This window comes from Peromyscus maniculatus, chromosome X (assembly GCF_049852395.1).
Source record: "Peromyscus maniculatus bairdii isolate BWxNUB_F1_BW_parent chromosome X, HU_Pman_BW_mat_3.1, whole genome shotgun sequence".
NCBI lineage: Eukaryota > Metazoa > Chordata > Mammalia > Rodentia > Cricetidae > Peromyscus > Peromyscus maniculatus.
The window spans coordinates 42,050,358-42,076,733 of NC_134875.1; the positions used below are offsets into that span (position 1 = coordinate 42,050,358).

The window sequence follows — 26,376 nt, forward strand, 5'->3', positions numbered from 1 at the left end:
TAACTAATTTTCTTTCTTTATCTTTTTTGAGACAGGGTCTCTGTGTGTAACCCTGGCTGTCTTGGAACTCACTCTGTAGACTAGGCACGCTTCAAACACACAGATATCCACTTTCCTCTACCTTCTGATTACTGGGTGTTATGTAAGGCATGGATCACCGGTGCCAAGCCTCTTTCTTCCTTCCTTCCTTCCTTCCTTCCTTCCTTCCTTCCTTCCTTCCTTCCTTCCTTTCTTTCTTTCTTCCTTCCTTCCTTCCTTTCTGACATGGTTTCCCCCACCTGCTGAGGCTGTCTTAGAATTGACCATGCTTCTGCCTCAGCCTCCCAAGTGTAACAACAGGTGTATGTTATCATGGTTATCCAAACTATTTTGTAATGTTGTCATGGAACTGGATTCTAAAAGGACTGGACTTCATGCTATTAATCACGCAAAACCTTAATAGGGCATCCTAACCCTGTGCTTGTCAGCTGAGGTTCATTTTTTATCCCAGGGGACAATAGGCCATGATTGAGATATTTTTGGTGGACACAACCAGGAGCTTGGTTGTGTAGACAGAGGCTACATGATGCTTCTATACTCCCTGCAGTGCTCAATTCCCATAACCTACCTAGAGGCTCACAACACCTTTCTTTATCTCCAGTTCCAGAAGATCTGATACCTCTTCTGATCTCCGTGGGCATGACATGCATGTAGTGTGAACACACATGAAGGCAAACACATACCTTATGAGCAAGCCAAGCAGTTCTTTGGCATGTGTCCAAAGTTCTTGACATCTTACTCCAGATACTTGTTTAGTCTTGTTCATTGCCACTCTGTTCACATAGACTAGGAAAAGGAAATAACCTAAGTAGTTTTCAACTAATGAATGGATAATGAGAATGCAGTACATATACACTGTGGAATACTATTCATCAGTAAAGAAAATGAAATCTAGAGGCAAAGAGATTGAACGAGAAAATATTATATTAATGAATTAACCCAGACACAAATGGCACATTTGTTCTCATTCTTCTGTGATTCCTACCTCCAAAACTTCAGATGCGAATATGAAACCTGGTTGTGGTGGTACCTTCCCATAGGATTTGCTAACTGAGGCAGAGGCAGGAAGATCTGGAGTTTGAGGCCGGCCTAGGAGGCTTGCTAAGCAGAAGCTTTGGCCGGGGTCCAGCCACAAAAGGTGGCAGTGGGACCATGGAGGCAGCATCTGCTGCTCTGAGTTGCTGGCTGCTTCTCATCGTGTTGGTGACTGCGGTGAATGCTGCTACCTGGGATGAATGGTTTACTGCTGCTTGTTCAGAGAAGAATTGCCAGGACCATTGTGTTACAAGAAAGCATCAACAAAAGTCAGTTTGGAAAAATTTGGCAAATCAAATGGTGGGGAGAAATTGCTGTGAAGATATTGTCTTCTAGGGTAGAACATTCATGGTTCTAAGAGACAGACATTTATCAGAATGTGATTACTCCAAACCACAGAGAAGGCACACACACAAAAAAATTCTGCAGAGAACCATGACCATACCTAAAAGCAACTTTGAAATCTTCAAAACAATGATGGCACCCCACAACAATGATTCCATATGGACTATTGTAAAGCCATTAAGCTGATTAACACCACAGAAAGATCGACCTTGGACTACAAACTGTTCAGGACAATTTTGAGATGGCTAGCTGAGGTGATCCAGCCTGACAGACTACTTGAACAAGGACTTGAAACAAGCCCTGCACTTTCTCATTATGCAGTAACTGGACAAATGATACAGGACTTGACAATTAACCACAAAATTTCTTTTCAGGATTCCCTAAAGATGTCTTCACGCCCCAGAAAGCAGGAAGTAGTTTTAAGAAAATGATGCCCACATTCCCAAGAGTTGGGATGGGAGGTTTTTGGTTGTTTAATGAGTTATGGATATTGTCATTGCTTATGATGGTTGGTTACAAGTTGTTAATTGTTAATGGTCAGGAAAAAAGCTGAACAAGGAGATTAGATTCAGAGTTTTTGTTTAAAAAAAAAAGAAAAAAGGAGAATATAGATATGTGGTAGATCATTTAATCTACTCTGAAGAATAAAAATATTCTCTCAAGACACAAGTTTTGTGATAATAGTGTGTTTTGTGTGTGTGAATGAGAATTTGTAAATGTTGAATTCTAGGCTCCGAAAATCATTGTCAGTGCAGATCAAGCTGCAAGTATTTCTATTCTAAAACTTAAATTATAAAGCTCCTTACGTCTTTCTAACAACTAGTCTTAATGTTTATGAGCATATTTTACCTACATTACCTTTTCAGGATGTTGAGAAAGATGCATCACAAGCACAGGCTGGAGGCTGGGGGCTAGATGGTTTTGAGGAAGAGGTCTTGGTGGATTCTTTCATAGAGCAAAGGGAAGCAATGCCTTCTGGGAATTGAGGTAAGTTTTAATCTAGTCTTTAAGATTAGAAGTCAAACACAAAAATATTAAGGATATGAAAACCTAATTGATCTTTGAAGCATTGTTATGTGGAATTGACTGGGACTTTTGAGGCCTGTCTTCCAGAAAACAAGGACTTGGTTTTCAAGCCTATATTAGGCCTAAACCTTGGTGCCATGTATTTGTACTTAAATAATTTCAATGGAAAGTGTCTTAGTGATTGGAACTTCTAGTGCAATGTGGAGTTCTTCCATTTGAAAAATGTGATATTTGCATGGGATTGTTTGAATCTTGTTTTCTAGTCCCTCCCTATCACCACCCTCAGAGTCTGAAGGTAGATTTTTCTCTTGATAAAGGAACAAAAAAAGTGAACATCTTGTTTGTAAATTGGTATCTAGTAACTAGTGGTAAACTTGAAATGGTAGAATTCTTTAAAGCCTAATTCTAGGTAGCCTTAGGAAAATGTACCTTAATTATTTTTGAACCTGTATTCACCTTGTTTTTTTTTCCAAATATCTTAAGGTATATTTTCTTTTTCAGAGCTGCTTCTTATTTGGAGCTATTTTTTTTAAATTGAGGTGTAATTCATAAAAGGGTACATTGTTTTGATGAGACTTTTTACAACTGTGGCTGGATGTCTTTCTTTAGTCTTCCAAGAAGGGCCATTTTACTTTTTTAGAGTTACGTTTTAAAGTCATGAGTTCAACAACTTGGACTACTATGCATGTAAGTGCTAATGCAAATTAAAGCCTAACTTGACCTCCAGCAGCAGTTCATTCTATGTTGACAGTGAGAGAACACTTTGCCTGTTAGGATACTGTTACTCCTGGACTGAAATGCTGAAGAAACCCCTCCCCCTATTTTGTTTTTTGCAAAAATCAAGGTATATTCTAGGGTTTCCTGGTTGACCTCAACAGATAAACTGAGATGATAGTCTTAGTTCAGAAATGATCTGAATGTAGATTTACAGTCTACGTGTACAGCTGGCTAAGTGAGATCGCTTTCACAGTTCTGCATGTATCCCATCAGCTCCCCATTAGTCACTGAACTCTAAAAACTGGTATTGTAACATTACCACAATGTTTTGCACCAATTTTATAAACTTTACAGTGCAATATGTGTTCCTTTTCTGAGGCAAACCAAAAGTATATTTCTCAAGGTTCTGCTGCTATCAGCAGCGTTGATGGAGGATCTTTTATACATTTGTAATAGATAGAAATAAACCAGATTGCAGTTAAAAAAAAAAAAAGAAGTAGAAGTGGGATGTCCTAATTGTCTCTTCACTTATTCGCTGACTCACTTACAAGGTGATGGGAGCTCAGCTGGCCTTGCTGTTTTCTGCCACGTTTCTTTTATTATTTAAATTTTTAATTATGTTTTTTTTGTTGTTGTTGTTGTTTTGTTTTTTTGTTTTTTTGTTTTTTGAGACAGGGTTTCTCTGTGTAGCTTTGTGCCTTTCCTGGAACTCGCTTTGGAGACCAGGCTGGCCTTGAACTCAGAGATCCGCCTGCCTCTGCCTCCCAAGTGCTGGGATTAAAGGCATGCGCCACCACCGCCCTGCTTAATTATGTTTTTTTTTCATTTTACATACCAATCACTGTTCTCCCTCCCTCCCTTTGTCCTGCTTCTGCCGAAGCTCCCCTCATCCTCTCCCCTGGCAATGGGACCAGAACTTATGCCGTGTACATGAACTGGCTTTATTTTTTAATTTTTTAATTCATTTGACATACCAACCACAGATCACCCTCACATCCCTCCTCCATCTCCTCGCTCCTTCCCCCCAAGACTCCCCCCATCCCCTCCTCCAAAAGGGTTAGTACTTCCATTGGGGAACAGCAAACCCTCCCCCCATCCCTTCCTCCAAAATGGTTAGTACTTCCATTCAGTTGAGGCAGGACCAAGCTTCACCCCCATGCATCAAGGGTGAGCAAACAATCCAAAGGTAAGAAATCTAGAAGCTTTTACACAATTTTTTGAACTGAGCCCTAATTCTCCTAAAAAGGGTCTCCAAAATCTGGAGTAGAATTATCATACTCCATAATGAAATGCTTGAGTTCTTCAACATGTTGCTCACCTATTTCATGCAAACTCTGCTTCATTGCAAACTGTATAGATTTTTCTAACGAACGATCCTTTTCAACCAGCCTTTCCACCACCATCCCGAAAGTTTCACAGACTTGTCGGTAAACCTTCTCAATCTCAGTGATTTTTGATGCAATCGCTTTAGAGCGAATGCTAAGCTGGCTGTCTTCACACAATTCTGGGCCAGGTGTTGTGTTTGACTCGGGTTCTTCTGTCTGGTTGATACGTAGTGGTGCCTTGGATCCCATCTCAAACTCGGAAATTTCAGCCAAGTTATTTTCTTCTGACTTCTTGGGATTTTCATTAGCCCTCTTGCTTGCAGCATCAGCCTGTTCCTTCTCAGTCAGCCAGCTGGGGCTTTTTAACACCTTGGATGAAGAACTTGAGGGCACAGTATCTCTTGATGTTTTCAAAAACTGGATGGCTCTCTCTTTCCATCTACATCGAGACTGATGGAAGGAGCGCATCCTGCTTCTACTGCTGAGACTGGATCCAAATCTGCTGTGCAGGGAGTCCTTCCCGCCCACACGTGATTCTCTCAAAAAAGGAGCGCCCCGTTTATGGGGAGAGCGTTGTCTTGAATAATGGGAAGAATAGAAACGTTTTCTTCTAAAGCCATTTCTCATGGCCCTGTATGGAGGCTGTTGTCTTGTGGAATACTCATCTCTTGACCATCGGTAGCCATAATGGCCTCTTTTGTAGGGTGGGGCTCTTCTTGGATCCTGAGTAAAACAGCGGCCCTTGCCCCATTCTTGGTAATCAACATGACAGTAGTATCTACTGTAGCCTCCTTCCTTGGGTTTGGCTAGCAGAGAAGATCTCTTGTCTCCCAGAGGCCGTCTCTTTGGCACAACATTGATTAATCTATGGTTGCCATCACTGGGATGGTTCCAAGGAGGCGCTTGTTTTCCTGGAAGTGGCTTGCAGTCATACCATCCCTGCGCTTGTTTTCCTGGAAGTCGCTTGTAGTCACACCATCCCTCAGACCACATTTCATCTGTTTTGGAAGCCACTGGACTTCTGCGAACAGAAATGCCTACTTCCCTTCCGGTTCACTTTCAATTTCCAACCACACTTATGGCTCAGCTCAAGAATCTGTTATTGTCTAAAAATTCGTCATCGGAACTCCCCAATAGGTACATTCCACCGATGCTGCTGAAACCGCACCAACAGCTCTCTAATTCGACTTAGGCCTACTCAACAGCACGGATATCCTGCCAGGTACTTGTAAGCTAGGAAATTAGCTGGGGCTAGTGAGGGCATGTGTCATACAGGAGAATGCAGTACCACCACTTGACTAAATCAGTACAATTCCTAAGTGAATTCCACTTACTACAAAAAAGTGTAGCTCTCACCCCTCACCAAAAAAAGCTTCTCTTTGCAACAGAGAGAGACCATTGCAGAAAACCACAACCACTCAACGTCAGAGAACAAGTGATTGTGGGGTTTCTAGCCCCAAGATACACACACAAAACTCCTGCGCCTAAGGCTCAGGGAGCATCATTAAGAGGAAGAGGAAAGATTGTAGGAACCAGAAATGAAAGGGAAGCTTCACCCATGATATTTCAACAATATGACTGCCTAAACAAGACCTGAATAAGGACAATCCAATCAATATGCTAACTTGAAGGGGGAAATCTCATAGGGTTCCAACTCTAAACAAAGAACTACAGACTGCTAAAGAATTAGTCTTCCCCAGGGATCACCCTTTTAACTGGTTATCAATATCAAGTGGTCAGCTCTGAAATCAAATACATATACAAGCAACACGAAATAGACTGGAAACATTGTATTTATATATTTGTGCCTGTGTGTGTGTGTGTGTGTGTGTGTGTGTGTGTGTGTGTGCATGTGATGATCAAGGAAAAGACAACATAAATTTGAGAGGCATCCAGGAGGAGAGGATATGGAAGGGAAAGAAATAGAAAAGGAAAGGATGTGATTTTTTTTCATTTCTAAAACTTTAAAAATTAAAGAAAATGTAGATAAACATTTAAAACATATAAGTCAAAAAATAGAAGCACATAAAATATTTATTTAGCAGTGAACAAATTTAAAATGAATCAAAATTAATTTACACAATAGCAAAAAATCGTAATATTCTAATAAATTTCACTAGTGAAAAATTAAAGTACCTTAAACTACAAGCTTATAATATATTTATTTAACATATTGAACAAATGTAAAATTTATTAAAATTAATTTATATAACAGGAAAAATCATAATGTCATAACATTTGGCCTTTTATTTTCATTAACCCTACTGTTGAAGTTACCCATACTTGAGTCATAGAACATGGCAGAATCAAGTTGGTAATGATCTAAATGTTTAATTCCTACTTGCTTCTTTTCATTTGCTGTAAGATGCTATGCAGGCTACCAAAGGAGAAAAGTCATCATCAGTCACACCTATCTATGAAACCTTTGAGCTACAACAATGATCAGCATAACACATGGCCATTGGTGTATTAGTAGCTCAAATAGTATTGGTGTAACCAACCACTTTTTGATTGGATTTAAGTTCCTTTCCACAAGAGGAAACCCATACTAGCACCATTATCAGACCAAGAACATACAGCTAGCAGTCATAGGCCCTAGGGGAGAACTTATTACTGTTATGTTATACTGTAAATGCACATAGTATTATACTGACTTATCATTACAGCCGTAGATCAATGTATCTCTTATTCCTCATCTAAGGAGCTCTGAAATGGAGTAAACGGTGGTTAACATAGTGGCCAACAACTGGCCAAGGTGCAGAGAATAAGAGACAGAAGAATGCTCAGCCTTAAAGGGAACCTCATCCTCCCCTCACAGGCTTCAGAGATCATTGAAGAAGAGGACAAAGAAAGAGTATAATAATCTGAGGTGGTGGAGAAATACAAGGAACTTCTGGACACAGTAGGGCAGATGCACATATGAACTCACACAAACTGCAACACCATGAAAAAGAAAACAAACCTGTGCAAGCCCAAGGCAGACCAAATCCCAGCATGGAAGTGGGAGGTGGGCACACAGTCCCGGTCTATGTCTAGGAGCTATTGACAAGTGTTATCTGCTGGGAAAGGAAGGGCAATTTCCTTTTAAGAGTGTAGGTCTGGGAAGTTGACATTGCTCCAGCTGAACAACACACACCCAAGGATATCTGGCACTACACTTTGGTCTTAAAGAAACGTTTTGTTGTTGTTATTTTAAGAAGACACAAAATTAAGTGGGTAGGAAAGTGGGGAAATGAGTTGAGAAATAGTTGGCAGGGATAAATATGATCAAACACATAGTAAGAAACTGTCAAAAAAAACTAATAAAAAACAATTAAAGAAAAATCAATAAGACACTATCTCCAGTGTTGTTAGATTGTTTGTTTCAATGGTGATGCCTCCAAAGGTTGCTTTATCGTATAGGATTCTTTTAGCTATCCTGGGTCTTTTGGTTTTCCATATGAAGCTGAGTATTTTTCTTTCCAAGTCTGTGAAAAATTGTGTTGGGATTTTGATGGGGATTGCATTGAATCTGTAGATTGCTTTTGGTAAGATTGCCATTTTTACTATGTTAATCCTATCTATCCAAGAGCATAGGAGATCCTTCCATTTTCTGATTTCTTCTTCAATTTCCTTCTTTAGAGATTTAAAGTTCTTATCAAAAAGGTCCTGCACTTGTTTAGTTAGTGTTATCCCAAGGTATTTTATATTATTTGTGGCTATTGTAAAGGGTGATGTTCCACTGACTTCTTTCTCAGCCCTTTTATCATTTGTGTATAGGAGGGCTACTGATTTTTTTGAGTTGATCTTGTATCCTGCCACTTTACTGAAGGAGTTTCTCAGCTGTAGGAGTTGCCTGGTAGAGTTTTTGGGGTCACTTATGTATACTATCATATCATCTGCAAATAGTGAAAGTTTGACTTCTTCCTTGTCAATTTGTATCCCTTTGATCTCCTTTTGTTGTCTTATTGCTCTAGCTAGAACTTCTAGTACTATATTGAATAAATATGGGGAGAGTGGACAGCCTTGTCTTGTTCCTGAATTTAGTGGTATCGCTTTGAGTTTCTCTCCATTTAATTTGATGTTTGCTGCTGGCTTGCTATAAATTGCCTTTATTATATTGAGGAATGTTCCTTGTATTCCTGATCTTTCCAAGACCTTTATCATGAAGGGGTGTTGGATTTTGTCAAAGGCTTTTTCAGCATCTAATGAGATGATCATATGGTTTTTTCTTTCAGTTTGTTTATATGATGTATTACATTGACACATTTTCATATGATGAACCATCCTTGCATCCCTGAGATGAATCCTACTTGGAAGTGATGGATAATTGTTTTGATGTATTCTTGGATTCGGTTTGTCAATATTTTGTTGAGTATTTTACCATCAATGTTCATGAGGGAGATTGGTCTGTAGTTCTCATTCTTTGTTGCATCTTTGTGTGGTTTGGGTATCAGGGTCATTGTAGCCTCATAAAAAGAGTTTGGTAGTGTTCCTTCTGTTTCTATTGTGTGGAACACTTTGAAAAGTATTGCTATTAGTTCTTCTTTGAGTGTCTGGTAGAATTCTGCACTGAAACCATCAGGTCGTGGGCTATTTTTTTGCTTGGGAGACTTTTGATGACTGTTTCTATTTCTTTAGTGGTTATTGGTCTATTTAAATGGTTTATCTGGTCTTGATTTAATTTTGGTATGTGGTATTTATCCAGAAAATTGTCCATTTCTCCCTGGTTTTCCATTTTTGTGGAGTACAGGTTTTTGAAGTATGATCTGATGATTCTCTGGATTTCCTCCTTGTCTGTTGTTATGTCTCCTTTTTCATTTCTGATTTTGTTAATTTGGGTGCTCTCTCTTTGCCTTTTGGTTAATTTAGCTAGGGATTTGTCTATCTTGTTGATTTTTTCAAGAACGAACTCTTGTTTCATTGATTTTTTGTATTGTTCTCTTGTTTTCTATTTCATTGATTTCAGCCCTGAATTTGATTATTTCCTGGTGTCTATTTCTCCTAGGTGAGTTTGTTTCTTTTTGTTCTAGAGCTTTCAGTTGTGCTGTTAATTCATTGGTATGGGATTGCTCCATCTTCTTTAGGTGTGCATTTAGAGCTATGAATTTTCCTCTTAGCACTAGTTTCATAGTGTCTCATAAGTTTGGGTATGTTGTACTTTCATTTTCATTGAATTCTAGGGAATCTTTAATTTCTTTCATTATTTTTTCCTTGATCCATTGATGCTTCAGTTGGGCATTATTCAGTTTTCATGAGTTTGTGGGTTTTCTATAATTTTTGTTGTTGTTGAGGTCTACCGTTAAGGCCTGGTGGTCTGATAAGATACAGGAGATTATTCAAATTTTTTTGTGTCTTTTGAGATTTGTTTTGTGGCCAAGCATGTGGTCAATTTTTGAGAAGGTTCCATCGGGTGCTGAGAAGAAGGTATATTCTCTTGTGTTAGGATGGAATGTTCTGTAGATACCTATTAAGTCCATTTGAGTCATAACATCTGTTGGGTCCTTTATTTCTTTGTTAAGTTTCAGTCTGGTAGATCTGTCTTCTGGTGAGAGTGGTGTGTTAAAATCTCCCACTACTAATGTGTGGGGTTTGATGTGCATTTTAAACTGTGGTAGTGTTTCTTTTATGAATGTGTGTGCTTTTGTATTTGGAGCATAACTGTTTGGAATCGAGACTTCATCTTGGTGGATTTTTCCTGTGATCAATATGTAATGTCCATCCTGATCTCTTTTGATTGATTTTAGTTTGAAATCTATTTTATTAGATATTAGGATAGCTACACCAGCTTGTTTCTTAGGTCCATTTGCTTGGAAAGCTTTTTCCCAGCCCTTTACTTGGAGGTAGTGTCTGTCTTTGAAGTTAAATTGTGTTTCTTGTATGCAGCAGATGGATGGGTCCTGTTTTCTTATCCATTCTGTTAGCCTGTTTCTTTTTATAGGTGAGGTGAGACCATGGATATTGATGGATACTAACGACCAGTGATTGTTAATTCCTGTTATTTTTTTGTGGTTGTGTTGTGTTGTCCTTCTTTGGTGTATGTTGGTGTGGGATTATCTATTGCTTGGTTTTTCATGGATGTGTTTAGCTTCTTTGGGTTGGATTTTCCCTTCTAGTGCTTTCTGTAGGGCTGGGTTTCTGAACAGGTATTGATTAAATCTGGTTTTATCCTGGAATATTTTGTTTACTCCGCCTATGGTGATTGAGAGTTTTGCTGGGTATAATAGTCTGGGTTGGCATCTCTGGTCTCTTAGTGTCTGCATAAGATTTGTCCATGACCTTCTATCTTTCATAGTCTCTATTGAGAAGTCTGGTATTATTCTGATGTGTTTGCCTTTATATATTACTTGGTCTTTTTCCTTTGTGGTTCTTAATATTTTTCTTTGTTCTGTGTGTGTTTAGTGTTTTGATCATTATATGGCGAGGGGACTTTTTCTTTGGATTCAGTCTATGTGGTGTTCTGTAAGCTTCTTGTCTCTTCATCGGTATTTCTTTCTTTAGGTTACAAAAGTTTTCTTCAATGATTTTGTTGAATATATTTTCTGGGCCTTTGACTTGGTATTCTTCTCCTTCTTCTATCCCTATTATTCTTAGTTTTGGTCTATTCACGGTGTCCTAAATTTCTTGGACGTTTTGTCTTACAACTTTTTTGTCTTTAGTGTTTTCTTTGCCTATGAATCTATTTTCTCTATTGTGTCTTCAGGGTCAGAGATTCTCTGTTCCATCTCTTGCAATCGGTTGGTTATGCTTATCTCTGTAGTTCCCGTTTGTATATTCAGGATTTCTATTTCCAGCATTCCCTCAGCATGTGTTTTCTTTATTGTATCAAATTCATTTTTCAGATCTTGGAATGTTTCTTTCATCGGTTTAATTGCTTTTTCTTGGCTTTCTTTGATTTCTTCCCATTTTTTGTTCGTTTATTCTTCCATTTCTTTAAGGGAGTTTTTTATTTCCTCTTTAATGGAGTTTTTCATTTCCTCTTTAAGGAAAGTTTTTATTTTCTCTTTAAGGTAGTTTTTCATTTCCTCTTTAAGGAAAGTTTTTATTTCCTCATTGAGGGAATGTTTTATTTCTTCTTTAAGGGCCTCTATCATCTTCTTAAAGTCATTTTTAGGGTTAATCTCTTCTGTTTCTTCTGTCATGGTATGTTTAGGTCTTGCAGGTATAGAATCACTGGGTTCTGATGTTGCCATATAGGTCTGTATGTTGTTGCCTGTATTTTTGCACTGGTGTCTACTCATCTCTTCCTCTGCTCCATGCAGGTGGTGTCTGTGTCTGAGAGTGCCTCTCTTGTTCTAATTTTTAGTCTTGGTTCACTAGGAGTTCTTGTTTAAATTGGTGCTATTGGGCTGATTCTTAAAGAGCAGCTGATCTAGACTATGAGCATGAGAGGTCTTTCCAGATTTTGGTTTTGTCTTTCATTTCTTTCTTCAGTGTGTAAAGTTTTCATTGTACAAGTCTTTATCTTCCTTGATTCCAAGATATTTTTGATTCTATTGTGAATGGATTGTTTTTATGGTTTCTTGTTATATTTTTCATCTATATACAGGAAAACTAGAGATGTTGTTTTTTTAATTTTGTATCCTACAACATTGCTGGATATATTTTTCAGCTCTATTTGTCCTGTGGAGTCTTTGGGATCTTTTATGTGTAGAATCATATCTTCAAATAGGTGTATTAGACTTTTATCTTTCCTATATGTATTCCTTGTATAGCCTTATTTCATTGCTACACCAAGGACTTCAAGTACTTTATTGAAAAAGAGTAGAAAGAGTGGCCATTCTTGTCTTGTTCTTGATTTTAGCAGAAATGTTTTCAGTTTTTCTCTATTTATCATGATGTTTGTTGTGGGCTTGTAGTGTGTGTGTGTGTGTGTGTGTGTGTGTGTGTGTGTGTGTGTGTGTCTGTGTGTGTGTGTGTGTTGGATTGTGTGGGTGTATCCTGCATATGTGAGTGTATTCTTACAAAGTATATTAACAAATAATTTTCCCTTAACCCAGTTGCAACATCTGTAGGATTACCACCCTGCCTATAATGCCAGTGTAATTCTGTAGCTATCAAAGAGAAAAGGCAGAAGTTTTGTACAAAAACCATGACTTTACAAATATAAACTTAACATTCACATAATCTTTGTTTTAATTACAATTGTGACCTCAGACCAGTTGACAGGGGACTTATATATTGTCATTATTAGGTTGAAATATCAACCCTCCATCCCTAGATTCTCGAGGACTTCTGTCATGAAGACATGTTGGATTTTCTTAAAGGCATTTTCGGAATCTAATGAGCTGCTTGTGAGGCTTCTCTTCTTGAGTCTCTGTGGTGGATTAAATCTACTGGTTTACATGTATCAAACCATCCCTGCTTCTCTGGGTTGAAATCAAATTATCTTTTGGATGTGGTCTTGAATTTGGCTTGCAAATATTTTAATGGAAATTTTTGTGTTTATGTTCATCAGAGAGATTGGCCTATATACTTCTCTTTTTTGTTGGGTTTTGACTGGTTTTGGTATCAGGGAAATGCTGGCTTAGTCAAACAAATTTGGAAGTGTTACTACTTTTTCTATTTTATAGAACAACTTGAGGAGTATTAGTGTTAATTCTCCTTTGAAAGTCTGGCAGAATTCTGTGTTGAATCTCCCTGTCCTGGGTGTTTTTAGTTGGGAGAGTCTTTCTAATTTTGTTTTTTACTTTTTATGATATGATGTTGTAGAAATTCTTTTAAATATCTTTAAGTACCATGTGAGATCACAGCAGAAAACGACAGTATGATATGATTACTGACCCTAAGACATTCTATTTCCACTGCTTGGTGTTTGCCTGGAGTTTCCCAGCAGAGGGATTTTTCTGCTGAGGTCCTGGCACACAGAACATGTTTTTTGAGCTCTTTTATTTTTTCTTTAATTTTTTCATTCATTTTTATTTTCTTTCAGATTTAATTTTTAATGTTAATATTTCCTGATTTTTATTAATTCTTTGGAAATTGCATGCAATGATTTCTAAGTTTTAATTTTTTTAATTTAAAGATTTTTTTTCCATTTTCCATAGCAACCACCGTTCCTCCTCCCTCCCCTCCTCTCTTTCACCCCCCCAACTTCCCCCCACTCCATCCCTTATCCATTCCTCAGAGAGGGTAAGGCTTCCCATGGGGAGTTAACAAAGTCTGGCATGTTGAGTTGAGGCAGCACTAATCCCGCTCCCCCTGTATCAATGTATCCCAAGGCATAGGGAATGGACTCCAAAAAGCCAGTTCATGCACCATGGATAAATCCTTGTTCTACTGCCAGTAGTCCCACAAACTGCCCAAGCCACACAACTGTAACCCACATTAAGAGGACCTAGTTCAGCAACCCCAGAGAAACTAGGTAACAAGGAGGACCCTAATAGAGATGTGCATGGATCATTGTTCAAAGGGGCATAGATAAGATCTCCTGAGTAAATAGCGAGCATGGGGAGAGGTATGGGAAGGTGGCAAGAGAACATAGGTAGTTGAGCTGGGGGTGGGAGAACAGAAAGGGAGAGAAAGGAAAGAGATACTTGTTTCTATTTATTTAAATTTTTAATAATTTTACCTACCAACCACAGATGTCCCTCTCGTTACTCTTCCTGCTCCCCTCAGCATCTCTCCCCCTACTTCCCATCTCCTCCTCCAAAATTGTAAGGCCTCCCATGAGGAGTCAGTCAGCAAAGCCTGGTACATTCAGTAGAGGCAGATCTCAGCCCCTCCCCCCTGCATCAAGAGTAAGCAAGACAGATGATGGGTCAAGAAAGCCAGCTCATGCACCAGGGATAGAGCCTGATGCCACTGCCAGGGGCGCCCCAAACAGACCAAACTACACAATTGCCCCCCTATGCAGAGGGCCTAGTCCAGTCCCATGCAGGTTCCACAGCTGTTGGTCCATAGTTTGTGAGTTCCTACTATCTTGGTTCAGTTGTTTCTGTAGATTTTTCCCATCATGATCTTGACCCCCCTTGCTCATATAATCCCTCTTCCTTCTCTTCATCTGGACTCCCAGAGCTCGACCTGGTGCTTGGTTGTGGATCTCTGCATCTGCTTCCATCAGTTACTGGATGAAGGATCTATGATGACAATTAGGGTCTTCACCAATCTGATTACCAGGGTAGGCCAATTCTTGCACCCTCTCCACTATCATTAGTAGTCTAAGCTGGGGTCGTCCTTGTGGATTCCTGGGAATTTCCCTAGCACCAGGTTTCTCCCTGACCCCATAATGGCTCCCTCTATCAAGATGAACCCAGCTAAGACTCTAAAAGTCCAGTCAAAGACAGGGAGGAGGGACTATATGAGCAAAGGGGTCACGATCATGGTGGGAAAACCTGCAGAGACAGCTGACCCAAGCTAGTTGGAGCTCACTGCCTCTAGATTGACAGCTGGGGAACCTGCATGGGACCGAACTAGGCAATACTGTTTTAATATCTCTTTCCAATTCTCATCATATTGGTAAGGAGATTTCAGTTATTTTGATTAGTTTAGCTTATCATTTGTCTGTTTATCTTTTCAAGGAACCAACTCTTCATTTCATTGATTCTTTGCATATTTTGTTTCTAGTTCATTGATTTCAGCCCTGATTGATAGAGACCTTTAAAGAGGAAATGAAATTTTCCCTAACTAACTAATTAACTAACTGTTAATATTTGTTCTGACCACCGTGTATACTGTGCCTCATGCACTGCACATACACACTTTGTATACACACACATACACAGTCATACACACACATAAATTTAAAAGACAAAGTAAACTTCAAAAATAATTCTGCCGTGCTGAATGTGTTACAAGAGTCCTCTTATCTTATCATTGGGTGATGATAGCAGGAGGATGTCGTGGACAAGACAGTTTGAAAAATAATAGAGGAAGAGATCCTAAATCTATTCCGGTATCAAATCACCTTGGAGCATACACAAACTTGAGAAAGATCGATGGCTACATACAGGAAGTTCCTAGTTCCATGCCTGGTTTACCGAATAATCCTTGATAAACCTTGTAGGGATGCAGAAACTCAATGGAGCGGTAACTTCTTTTGTATTATTTTGTGTGTTATGTCATTCATTATCATTCTAGACGATAGAGGAGGAAGCATAAGTATACCTACATTTGAGTAAAAACACAGCAAAGAAAAAAATACCTATGGCTATATGTGAACATAATATTCATCGTGGTAAATAAGTAGGAACTATGATATCAATCTCTTCAGAAACTTTAAGTTTTAAATAATGCTGCATTGGAGGCTTATGCTTCAGTATGAGTAAAAACAAATACAAGGATACAGAGGAACACCCACAAATACAGACAATGCTCTCATTTGTAAATAATTTGCATTTTGAACTGTATTTTAAATAGGACTTGCTCTTCTTAGGCATATTATGTATTATTATACACTTTGGTATCTGAAAGAATTTCTTATTAAAAATTTTAAATTTTAAGTTTCATTATTGCTTTAATATCCCAGGGAGCAAGTGGTTGTTGGCAGAGTGCTTTTCCTCACGTGTTCAAGGTCCTGGTATCCGAAATCAGTGCTGTAAAGTATTCATAACCTTGATTTCATATCTTCTCCAGTTCACAAAACTCTAGAGTCTAGACCAGTGAAAATGTGACTGGCCAGTGGTGGATGGCTTTAATCCCAGCACTTGGGAGACTTAGGAAGAGGGATCTCTAAGTTGGAGGACAGCCAGGTCTACAGAGGGAGTTCCAGGTGCGGCCAGGGCTACACAAAGATACCTAGTCTTGCTAAAAAAAAAAAAAAAGTCCCTGAAATTTTGTGAGAACTTGCCAATGCACACTCAGAAATGCAGCTGTTTTTAGTAATTTTTTTCTCTCTGAAACATACACGAAAGCAAACATTCTTGCCCTAAATTTGGGGAACCCCCTCAGCCTTGAACAGGGCGGCCACACTTTAGCGATTACTTAGCTCAAACCACCACAACTCCGGCGCCTAACTGGCTGTGCACAGGCAGAGAGTGGGGGGAGGGCTGCTTAGTGCTAAGTCCCTGAGTCCTCTCTGGCCTCCCACAGCCTCCTCTACACCAGGGACGTGATTCCGGGTCCACGAAGCCCTTCCACCAGGCTTTGCGGATGCTGCCCAGTGCACAAACTCAAGGGTCCCTAAACGCATGAAAAAGGCCATCCCACGTGGTGTCTCCTCCACCTGCCCCAGGGTCCCAGCAATCGCCAATTCCCAAAGCTCCCAGGTTCAGGGTCCCACACTCAGTCAAGGGAGAGGCCCTGGCTTCAGAGAGATCGCTCAAGGTACCAGGAAGGTGGGGATAATGCAGGAATCTTACGTGATCTAGGCCTGGCCGTCCTGTGGTCGGATCTCAGCCCTCTGTGGGGGTCTCCTTCCCACTCTTCCAGCTCTTAGTTGAGCGCAAGTAGGAAAGGAAAAAAGAAACTCCTGTCACTCTGAGTGCTGGCCCCGCCCAGCGGATAACTGATCTCTCCTAGATTCGCCCCAGAGTCTCAGAGGGGCGGGAGCTGTGGACCTGGGAAAGCCTCCAGGGTTTCTTTTCTACTTCCTGAGAAAATCTTTAGCTCTATTAAGTGAGACAAAGGGTTACTGAGGGAACCATGTAACGGGAAATTAGCATTTACGGGAAAAACAAGCTTAAATAAGTTTTAATAAGGATTAAAGTGTTGTGGCACCTCACCCCTTTGGGTGTTTTGCCTGCATGTATGTGTGTGTACCACAAGCATTCCTTGTGCCCACAGAGGACAGAAGAGGAACTGAGAGGGCACTGGAGTCCTTGGAACTGGAGTTTTAGATACAGATGGCTGTGAACTGCCACAGAAGTGCTGGGAACTGTGCCTGGGTCCTTTGGAAGAGCAGTGGTTGCTTGCTCTTCAGGAGGGTCATGTCCTCAAGTTCTGGCAGGCAACCAGACCAATGGCAACAGCTTATATTGTCTGAGGAAATCTCTTGGACCATCAAACCACAAAACTCAAAGGAGGTTTCACACACCTGGCACCAGATTTTGTCTCCTTAGTCTGTGCTTCCAGGGGAGGGCATTGTTCCCCAGGATGGGATATTTCCAATTAAATTACATGTACATATTTTGTATATGCATTTTTAAGAAAGCCTATGAGAAATAGATCTGCCTATGGATTCTTTCAAACACCAAAGAAGTCATTATCCATTCACTCTCCTGCAGGCTTTCCCACCCTATACATTACCCCTCCACCCCATCATTGCCCTCCCCACTTATGTTTTTTCCCATTTCACCTTCCTGTCTTCATGGCACCTGTGCTCTACTACAGAGCCAAGAAACCAAAAGAAATAATTCTTTCTTACGTGTGCTCTGTGCTTGTTAAACGTTTTTGTTGTTGTTTGTTGTTTTATTCTTTTAGAGACAGGGTTTCTCTGTGTAACCCTGGCTGTCCTGGACCTCGCTCTGTAGAATCAGACTGTCCTCAAACCCAGAGATCTACCTGCATCTGCCTAAGTACTGGAACTAAATATGTGTGCTACCACCTCCCAGTGTTAATTTTTTTTAATTAGCAGACTAAATGTTGCCTTTCATTATTGTTGAAATGACACAAATGATATAGCTACCTCTCCCAGGACTTGACAATTCAGTCAAAATTTATCTTTTCAGGATCCCCTAAAGATGCCTTTGCCCCCAAACAGCAGGAATTAATTTTGAGAACATAATGCCCACATTCCCAAGAGGTGGGTTGGGTGGTTTTCAGTCTGTCTATGGATTTTTGATAATTGTCATTGTTCAGGATGGTTGGTTACAAGTTGTTATTGTTAATGGTCAGAAAAAAGGCTAAACAAAGGAGATTAGATAAATTTTGTAGGTAGGTTCTTGTTTAAAAGAAAAGAAAAAAAGTAAAAAAAATGAGAATATAGATATGAGGTAGATTATTGAATCTGCTCTGAAAAAAAAAAGACATAGAGATGATAGAACGAAGGGCAACTTATTGAAAAGAAAAAAAAAGAAGGGATATAGATATGATGTAGATAAATTGTCAGTTATTGAATCTACTTCCATTATTGAATCTACTTTTAGAAGGCAACTACTAGTTTTTAATATTTAATGTTGGATTGGATTTTTGTATATTGTATAAAAATTATATATAGATACAAATTTGAGAGTGATTTTGTTAGCAAATACTGTATGTAACTGGGCAGTGGTGGCTCACACCTTTAATCCCAGCACTCAGGAGCAGAGCCAGGCAGATCTCTGTGAGTTCGAGGCCAGGCTGTGTTAGCAACTGAGTTCCAGGAATGGCACAAAGGTACACAGAGAAACCCTGTCTTGAAAAACCAAAAAAAAAAAAAAAAAGGAAAAAAAAGGAAAATACTGTATGTATATTTGTAATCTTGTTCAAGATATTGTACTTATACACTTCATTTCACAATGTAATGCAATTTGCAAGTCCTTAAAACTTTTTATTACCAACTATTAGGATATAAAGAAATGAAAGTTAGTAGTTAGTCATTACAATTGAACTTGAAGTCATATTAAGTATGTTTACAAGGTCAAACTGAAATATAATTTAAGTAGACAGATACAGATTATCTTCAAACACTTCAGAGATCTATGGAATAAGACATTTAAAATGTTTAATAACATAATTTTTTCATTTTTTAATGACTATGGGACATTTCTGCTCCTGGCAGCACCAATCTACTTCAGAGAAGATGGGCATTGAAGAAACTCCATATGGAGTTTACTTTCATTGTGGCAAAAGTTAGCCACTGGGCAAGAAAGTGCCCTCACATCAACTGCTGACAGTATGCTATCCAAAATGGACAAGCGGGACACAAAACAAAGGAGTGCTGATCCTTGCCAAGACAAGGTAGGAAGGCTCTTTCGAAAATCCTGCTTCACAGAGGAGTCTGTCAGATGTGCTAAGCCTGTAGACTGAAAATGATATCCCCACATTGCATAGAAAACTCCAGTGAGTGTTCAGGCAGCTGCCTATTTCTGTCATTACTCTCATTTTTTGGAATTTGCATATTTGCACTTCCTAGGTAATCTTAATTTCTTATGGGGACTTTCAGGGTGTTGAAGATTAGATAGTTATAGTTATAGATTTCTTTGTTAAGAAATTCAGAAAATGGGGCTGGAGAGATGGCTCAGAGTTTAAGAGCACTGGCTGCTCTTCTAGAGGTCCTGAGTTCAATTCCCAGCATGCACATGGTGGTTCACAAACATTAATAATGAGATCTGGTGACATCTTCTGGCCTGCAGGCTTACTGTCTACATAATAAATAAATCTTTAAAAAAAAAAAAGAAATTCACTAAGAGGTGTAAAGTGTGAAAGTTTGAAAGACATCTAAAGATAGTGCTGGTAATTCAAATTCAGGTAGAAGGTAAATTGGATAGAATCCTTTGGATGCACAAAACCAGGATAGATGGTAGAATATTTTCAGTGAGTTTGTCAAATGCAAATGAAACAGACATTGTCGATGCATTTATTACTTGTATATATTGTTCATAGTTATTGTACTTAATGTATATAGTTTTTCTTATATTAGAAATAACTTTATTTTATTTTTTTATTTTAGACAATAAAAAGTGGTAATGTGGTGATATTTAATCTGTGTACCTCAATAAAGTTTACCCGAGGATCAGAGGAAAAAGCCAGCCACTATATTAAACATAGAGGTCAGGCAATGGTAGATCAAGCCTTTAATTCTATCATTTGGAAGGCAGAGATCCGTCTGGATCTCTGTGAGTTCAAGGCCACACTGCAAACAGAGCTAGGCATGGTGGGGTATACCTTTAATCCCAGCACTAACCATAAGGGTCTGCAGGTCTGTACAGACAGACAGGAAGTGACAGAGCTGGGCAGAGAAAGGAAATGACATGTCAGAACAGAAAGGCCTATAGGCATGGGTATACAGGAAGTAGTTCTCTTTGGCAGAGGATCTCCAAGTGTTAAGAACATGGCTCGCTCCTTTCAGCTTTTCTGATCTCTCAGCCTTTTATCCCAATATCCGTCTCCGGGTTTGTTTTTTTTTTTTAATTAATAAGACCATTTAGTAATTGGTCCTACAGAGGTGAACATTAGGTGGCTCTTAATGGGGTAAAGACAGCCCAAGATAATCTGTCTCAGGTCTTGCATGCTTCCTATTCTTCCTAAGTACCAGAAGTTCCAACAAACTAATTAGATTCATAGAATCTTTAACATAGGTTTTTGTGTGTGTGCACGCGTGATTGTGGGGTTTGTAGCCACAAGATACACACACACACACACACACACACACACACACACACACACACACAGAAACCCACACCCCTCCCACAGAAACACACACACATACATAGGTTTGGTCCAAGCCTCCCAGTCCCAGATAAAGCCACTTTTGTTTGTTTTTTCACCTGAGACAGGGTCTCCTGTAGTTCGTGCTTGTCCCAGACCCAAGTAAACAAAGCATGGTGGCACAAGCTTATAAATCCAGCACTTAAAGGGTAGAGTCATGGAGGATCAGAAGTTTCAAATGTCCCCCAAGTGATTCAGAGGCTAGCCTGGCACACACAAAAGCTTGTCTAGATAATTAATTCAAAATAATGTGTGGCTGGGCAGTGGTGCTGCATGCCTTTAATCCCAGCACTCAGGAGGCAGAGGCAGACAGATCTCTGTGTTCTAGGCCAGCCTGGTCTGCAGAGTGAGTCCAGGACAGCCAGGATTACACGGAGAAACTCTGTCTAAATAAACAAAAATAAATACATAAATAAACAAAACAATAGTAATGTGGTGGATGTGGGCGCTCTGGGAAGATGGCTTCGTGGTTAAGAGCCCTGGCTGCTCATCCAAAGGGTTGAGGTTCTATTTCCAGCATCCTCATTGTGACTCACAGCTGTCTGTAACTCTAGTCCCTGGGGATCTGACTAGGTCTTCTGATTACTGTGGGTATCAGGCACATACACCGTGCTCTAATATACACTCAGGTAAAACAGTCATCATATAAACATATATGTGCTAATTATTTTTTAAGTTTTCTGTATGTTTAAAACTATCTGTTTTGTTTCATGAGTTTGAATATTTTCCCCTGCAGGCACCTAAATGTAACAGAGGCATGCAGTTCACACAGGGGCCAGAAGAGGGCATCCTATCACCTGGACTGGAGGTTTAGGCCCCTAGGAGCTGCCTGCCATTTGTGTGCTGGTAAGGGAATGCTGCTTCTCTGCAAGAGTGGCAAGGGCTATTAAGTGCTGAACCATCTCCCCAGCTGATGAACCAGGCTGCCTCCATCTTAGGCTTGAAAGCCATCTTATAGTAAAGACAAAGTAGGTTCATTCCTGTTGATCATTCAGTCTGTTTCTCAATGATTGGGCTATACACCACCTGCAAATGCCAGCATACCTGGCTGTTTCTGCTTAATGTAGTTTTTCTATTTACCAGATTTTCAAATTATTTTATTTTTTGAGGCAGTATCTCTCACTGACCTTTACTCATTCTGTTCAGATTCCTAACTAGTGAATTCCAGAAACAACAAAAAATAAATAAAAGAAAAAAAACCTTGTCACCCCAAAGGAGATTTATCAAATGTTTCACTCTTATATTTCTATGTCTTTAGAAATTGCACTGTATTTATAAAGTCCTTGTCAAACTTTCAGATAGAACGTATAACTAAGTTTCTTTCTTTATCTTTATCTTTTTTGAGACAGGGTCTCTGTATAACCCTGGCTGTCTTGGAACTCACTCTGTAGACTAGGCATGCTTCAAACACACAGGGATCCACTTTCCTCTACCTTCTGATTACTGGGTGTTATGTAAGGCATGGATCACCAGTGCCAAGCCCCTTTCTTCTTCCTTCCTTCCTTCCTTCCTTCCTTCCTTCCTTCCTTCCTTCCTTCCTTCTTTCCTTCCTTCCTTCCTTCCTTTCTTCATTTCTTTATTTCTTTATTTCTTTCTTCCTTCCTTCCTTTCTGACATGGATTCCCCAAGCTGCTGAGGCTGTCTTAGAATTCACCATGCTTCTGCCTCAGCCTCCCAAGTGTTGTAACAACAGGTGTATGTCATCATGTTTATCCAAACTATGTTGTAATGTTGTCATAGAACTAGATTCTAAAAGGACTGGACTTCATGTTATTAATCACGCAAAACCTTAAAAGGGCATCCTAACCCAGTCCTTGTCAGCTGAGGTTCATTTTTTATCCCAGGGGACAATAGGCCATGATTGAGATATTTTTGGTGGACACAACCAGGAGCTTGGTTGTGTAGACAGAGGCTACATGATGCTTCTACACTCCCTGCAGTGCTCAATTCCCATAACCTACCTAGAAGCTCACAACACCATTCTTTAACTCCAGTTCCAGAAGATCTGACAACTCTTCTGATCTCCGTGGGCATGACATGCATGTAATGTGAACACACATCCAGGCAAAAACATTCCTTATGAGCAAGCCAAGAAGTTCTTTGGCATGTGTCCAAAGTTCTTGACATCCTACTCCAGATACTTGTTTAGTCTTGTTCATTGCCACTCTGTTCACATAGACTAGGAAAAGGAAATACCCTAAGTAGTTTTCAACTAATGAATGGGTAATGAGAATGCAGTACATATACACTGTGGAATACTATTCATCAGTAAAGAAAATGAAATCTAGAGGCAAAGAGATGGAGCTAGAAAATATTATATTAAGTGAATTAACCCAGACACAGAAAGTCAAATGGCACATTTGTTCTCATTCTTCTGTGATTCCAACCTCCAAAACTTCAGATGTGAATATGAAACCTGGTTGTGGTGGTACATTCCCATAGGATTTGCTAACGGAGGCAGAGGCAGGAGGATGTGGAGTTTGAGGCTGGCCTAGGAGGCTTGCTAAGCAGAAGCTTTGGCCGGGGCCCAGCTACAAACAGTGGCAGTGGGACCATGGAGGCAGCATCTGCTGCTCTGAGTTGCTGGTTGCTTCTCATCGTCTTGGTGACTGCGGTGAACTCTGCTACCTGGGATGAATGGTTTACTGCTGTTTGTTCAGAGAAGAATTGCCAGGACCATTGTGTTACAAGAAAGCATCAGCAAAGGTCAGTTTGGAAAAATTTGGCAAGTCAAATGGTGGGGAGAAATTGCTGTGAAGATATTGTCTTCTAGGGTAGAACATTCATGGTTCCGAGAGACAGACATTTATCAGACTGTGATTACTCCAAACCACAGAGACGGCACACACACACACACACACACACACACACACACACACACACACACACACACACACACACACACACACACAATTCTGTACAGAACCATGACCATACCTAAAAGCAACTTTGAAATCTTCAAAACAATGATGGTACCCCACAACAATGATTCCATGTGGACTATGGTAAAGCCATTAAGCTGATTAACACCACAGAAAGATCGACTTTGGACTACAAACTGCTCAGGACAATTTTGAGATGGCTAGCTGAGATGATCCAGCCTGACAGACTACTTGAACAAGGACTTGAAACAAGCCCTGTACTTTTTCATTATGCAGTAACTGGACAAATGATACAGGACTTGACAATTAACCACAAAATTTCTTTTCAGGATTCCCTAAAGATGTCTTCACCCCCCAGAAAGCAGGAAGTAATTTTAAGAAAATGATGCCCACATTCCTAAGATTTGGGATGGGAGGTTTTTGGTTGTTTAATGAGTTATGGATATTGTCATTGCTTATGATGGTTGGTTACAAGTTGTTAATTGTTCGTGGTCAGAAAAAAAGCTGAACAAGGAGATTAGATTCAGAGTTTTTGTTTAAAAAAAGAAAAAAAAGAAAATATAGATATGCGGTAGATCATTTAATTTACTCTGAGGAAAAAAATAAATAATAGGATAAATTGGTAGACCATTGAATCTACTCTAAAAAGAAAAGGGGAAGATATAGAAATGACAAAAGGTAGATTATTGAATCTATTATAAAAAAGATAGAATATGGAGATGATAAGATATAAAGGTCTGTTATTGAATCTACTTTTAAAAAGGAGCTACTTGTTTTAAATAGGCTAAGTAATGAATTTTTTTTGTCTGAATTTGTCAAATGTTAATGGACTGGACATTGTTATATATTAATGGAGTTTTTCATTTGAATCTGTTAAATGTTAATGGATAGACATCATTAATGTAATTCTTGACTGTATATATTGTATATACTTATTGGATATAGTTTTTCTTGTATTAGTTATAAGCTTTTTTAATTTTATACAAAAAAGGGGGGAAATGTGGTGGTATTGTGTTCCCTAAAGTATTGTGTACCCTAATAAACTTATCTGGAGTCAGAAAGCAGAAAAGCCACTAGATATAGAGGCCAGAAAACAGTAGCACACACTCCTTTAATCCTAGCATTCCAGAGGTAGAAATCCATCTGGATCTCTGTGAGTTCAAGGCCACACTGGAAACAGCCAGGCATGGTGACTCACACCATGGAATCCCAGGAAGTAATGGCAGAAAGCAGCTAAGTATATAAGGCATAAAAACCAGGAACTAGAGCTGGTTAAGGTTTTAGGATTTTGAGCTGTGCAGTTCAGCTGAGATCCATTCAGATGAGGACTCAGCGACTTCCAGTTTGAGGAAACAGGATCAGCTGAGAATTGGCAAGCTGAGGTGGCTGTGGCTTCTGTTTCTCTGATCTTTCAGCATTCACCCTAATACCTAGTCCCGGGTTTCTTTTTTATTAATAAGAACTTTTAAGTTTCCTGCTACAATATGGGATATGGACATTGCCCTTGGCTGTGTCACAGAAGTTGGAGGTAAGTCTCTGTTACTGAAAATACCATGTACTTCAGACACAGGACTGAAAGGATCCAAGCTTGATCTGATCTGAAAGTCTGCACCCTGAGGACTAGTTTTCATAGTCCTGGGTGCTGTGCAAGCAGCCAAGGGAAGGAAACAAGAAATACACCTAGCCAGCTGTGACACCAAAGTACCACAATGAAGAGCTTAGCAAAATACTGCTAAGCATGTATTGTGGAATAATTATTTTGGACACTGTAAAGATGTGTCTTTGCCAAGGCACCTTCTGATTGCTTTAATAAAGAGCCAAATGGCCAATAGCTAGGCAGAAAGAGGTTAGACAGGACTTCCAGGAAGAAAGAGAGCAAGAGAGATGAATCTAGGCGTGTAACAGACACCAGGGGACGTGGAGAGGAAACAGGAGGTGCAAGATGGAAGAGAGGTAAAAAGCCATGAGGCACAACATTGATTGATATAAATGGGTTAATTTAAGTTATAAGAACTAGTGGGACAAGCATAAGCGATAGGCTGAGCCTATAATTAATAATATGTCTCCATGTCATTTTTTAATTGTAAGCTGGAGGACCAAATGAAAAAGTGTATGCAACAGCAGCACTTACATCTTGGCTATAACCAACAGAATACTGAAGATGCTGGCACATATTTTTAATCTCAGAATAAAGGAAGCAGAGGCAGGGGGATCTCTGTGAGTTTGAGGCCAGACTACACATGGTTTTCAATTCAGCTTTATCTAGACGGGAAAACCCTGATTCAAAAAAGGAGATAATGAAATTGGGCAGTAATTACAACCATGATTTGTAATGTACCTATTGTTACAAATTGTGTATTGTGGCTCAGTGCTATGCTGGAAAGGATCAAGAAGTGAGTGGGATGTCCTAAATGTCTCTTCACTTGTTCACTGACTGACTTACAAGGCGAGGGGAGCTCAGCTGGCCTTGCTGTCTTCTGCCACGTTTCTTTTATTATTTAAATTTTTATTTATGTTTTTTCATTTTACATACCAATCACTGTTCTCCCTCCCTCCCCTTCTCCTGCTTCCCCCCCAAGCTCCCCTCATCCTCTCCCCTGGCAATTGGACCAGAACTTATCCCGTGTACATGAACTGGCATAATTTTTTAATTTTTTAATTCATTTGACATACCAACCACAGATCACCCTCACATCCCTCCTCCATCTCCTCGCTCCTTCTCCCCAAGACTCCCCCCATCC

The 26,376-nt window shown here is 39.6% G+C and overlaps 1 protein-coding gene across 2 annotated transcripts; it reads right to left on the bottom strand.

Moving 5' to 3' along the window:
• Window positions 1-4,400: 4,400 nt before the first annotated feature.
• On the bottom strand, window positions 4,401-5,399 carry LOC143270800 (periphilin-1-like). Of its 2 annotated transcripts, none has more exons than XM_076561913.1 (2): window positions 5,363-5,399; window positions 4,401-5,179 (listed from the first exon to the last, which is right to left on the bottom strand). In XM_076561913.1, the coding sequence occupies exon 2, from the start codon at window positions 5,112-5,114 to the stop codon at window positions 4,401-4,403; it is 714 nt and encodes a 237-aa protein (XP_076418028.1). In that variant the 5' UTR covers window positions 5,115-5,179; window positions 5,363-5,399. The 2 variants fall into 2 exon arrangements, with proteins under 2 accessions (XP_076418028.1, XP_076418027.1); XM_076561912.1 differs by lacking the exon at window positions 5,363-5,399 and having other exon boundaries at window positions 4,401-4,736; window positions 4,857-5,114.
• Between the last annotated feature and the right edge of the window lie 20,977 nt (window positions 5,400-26,376).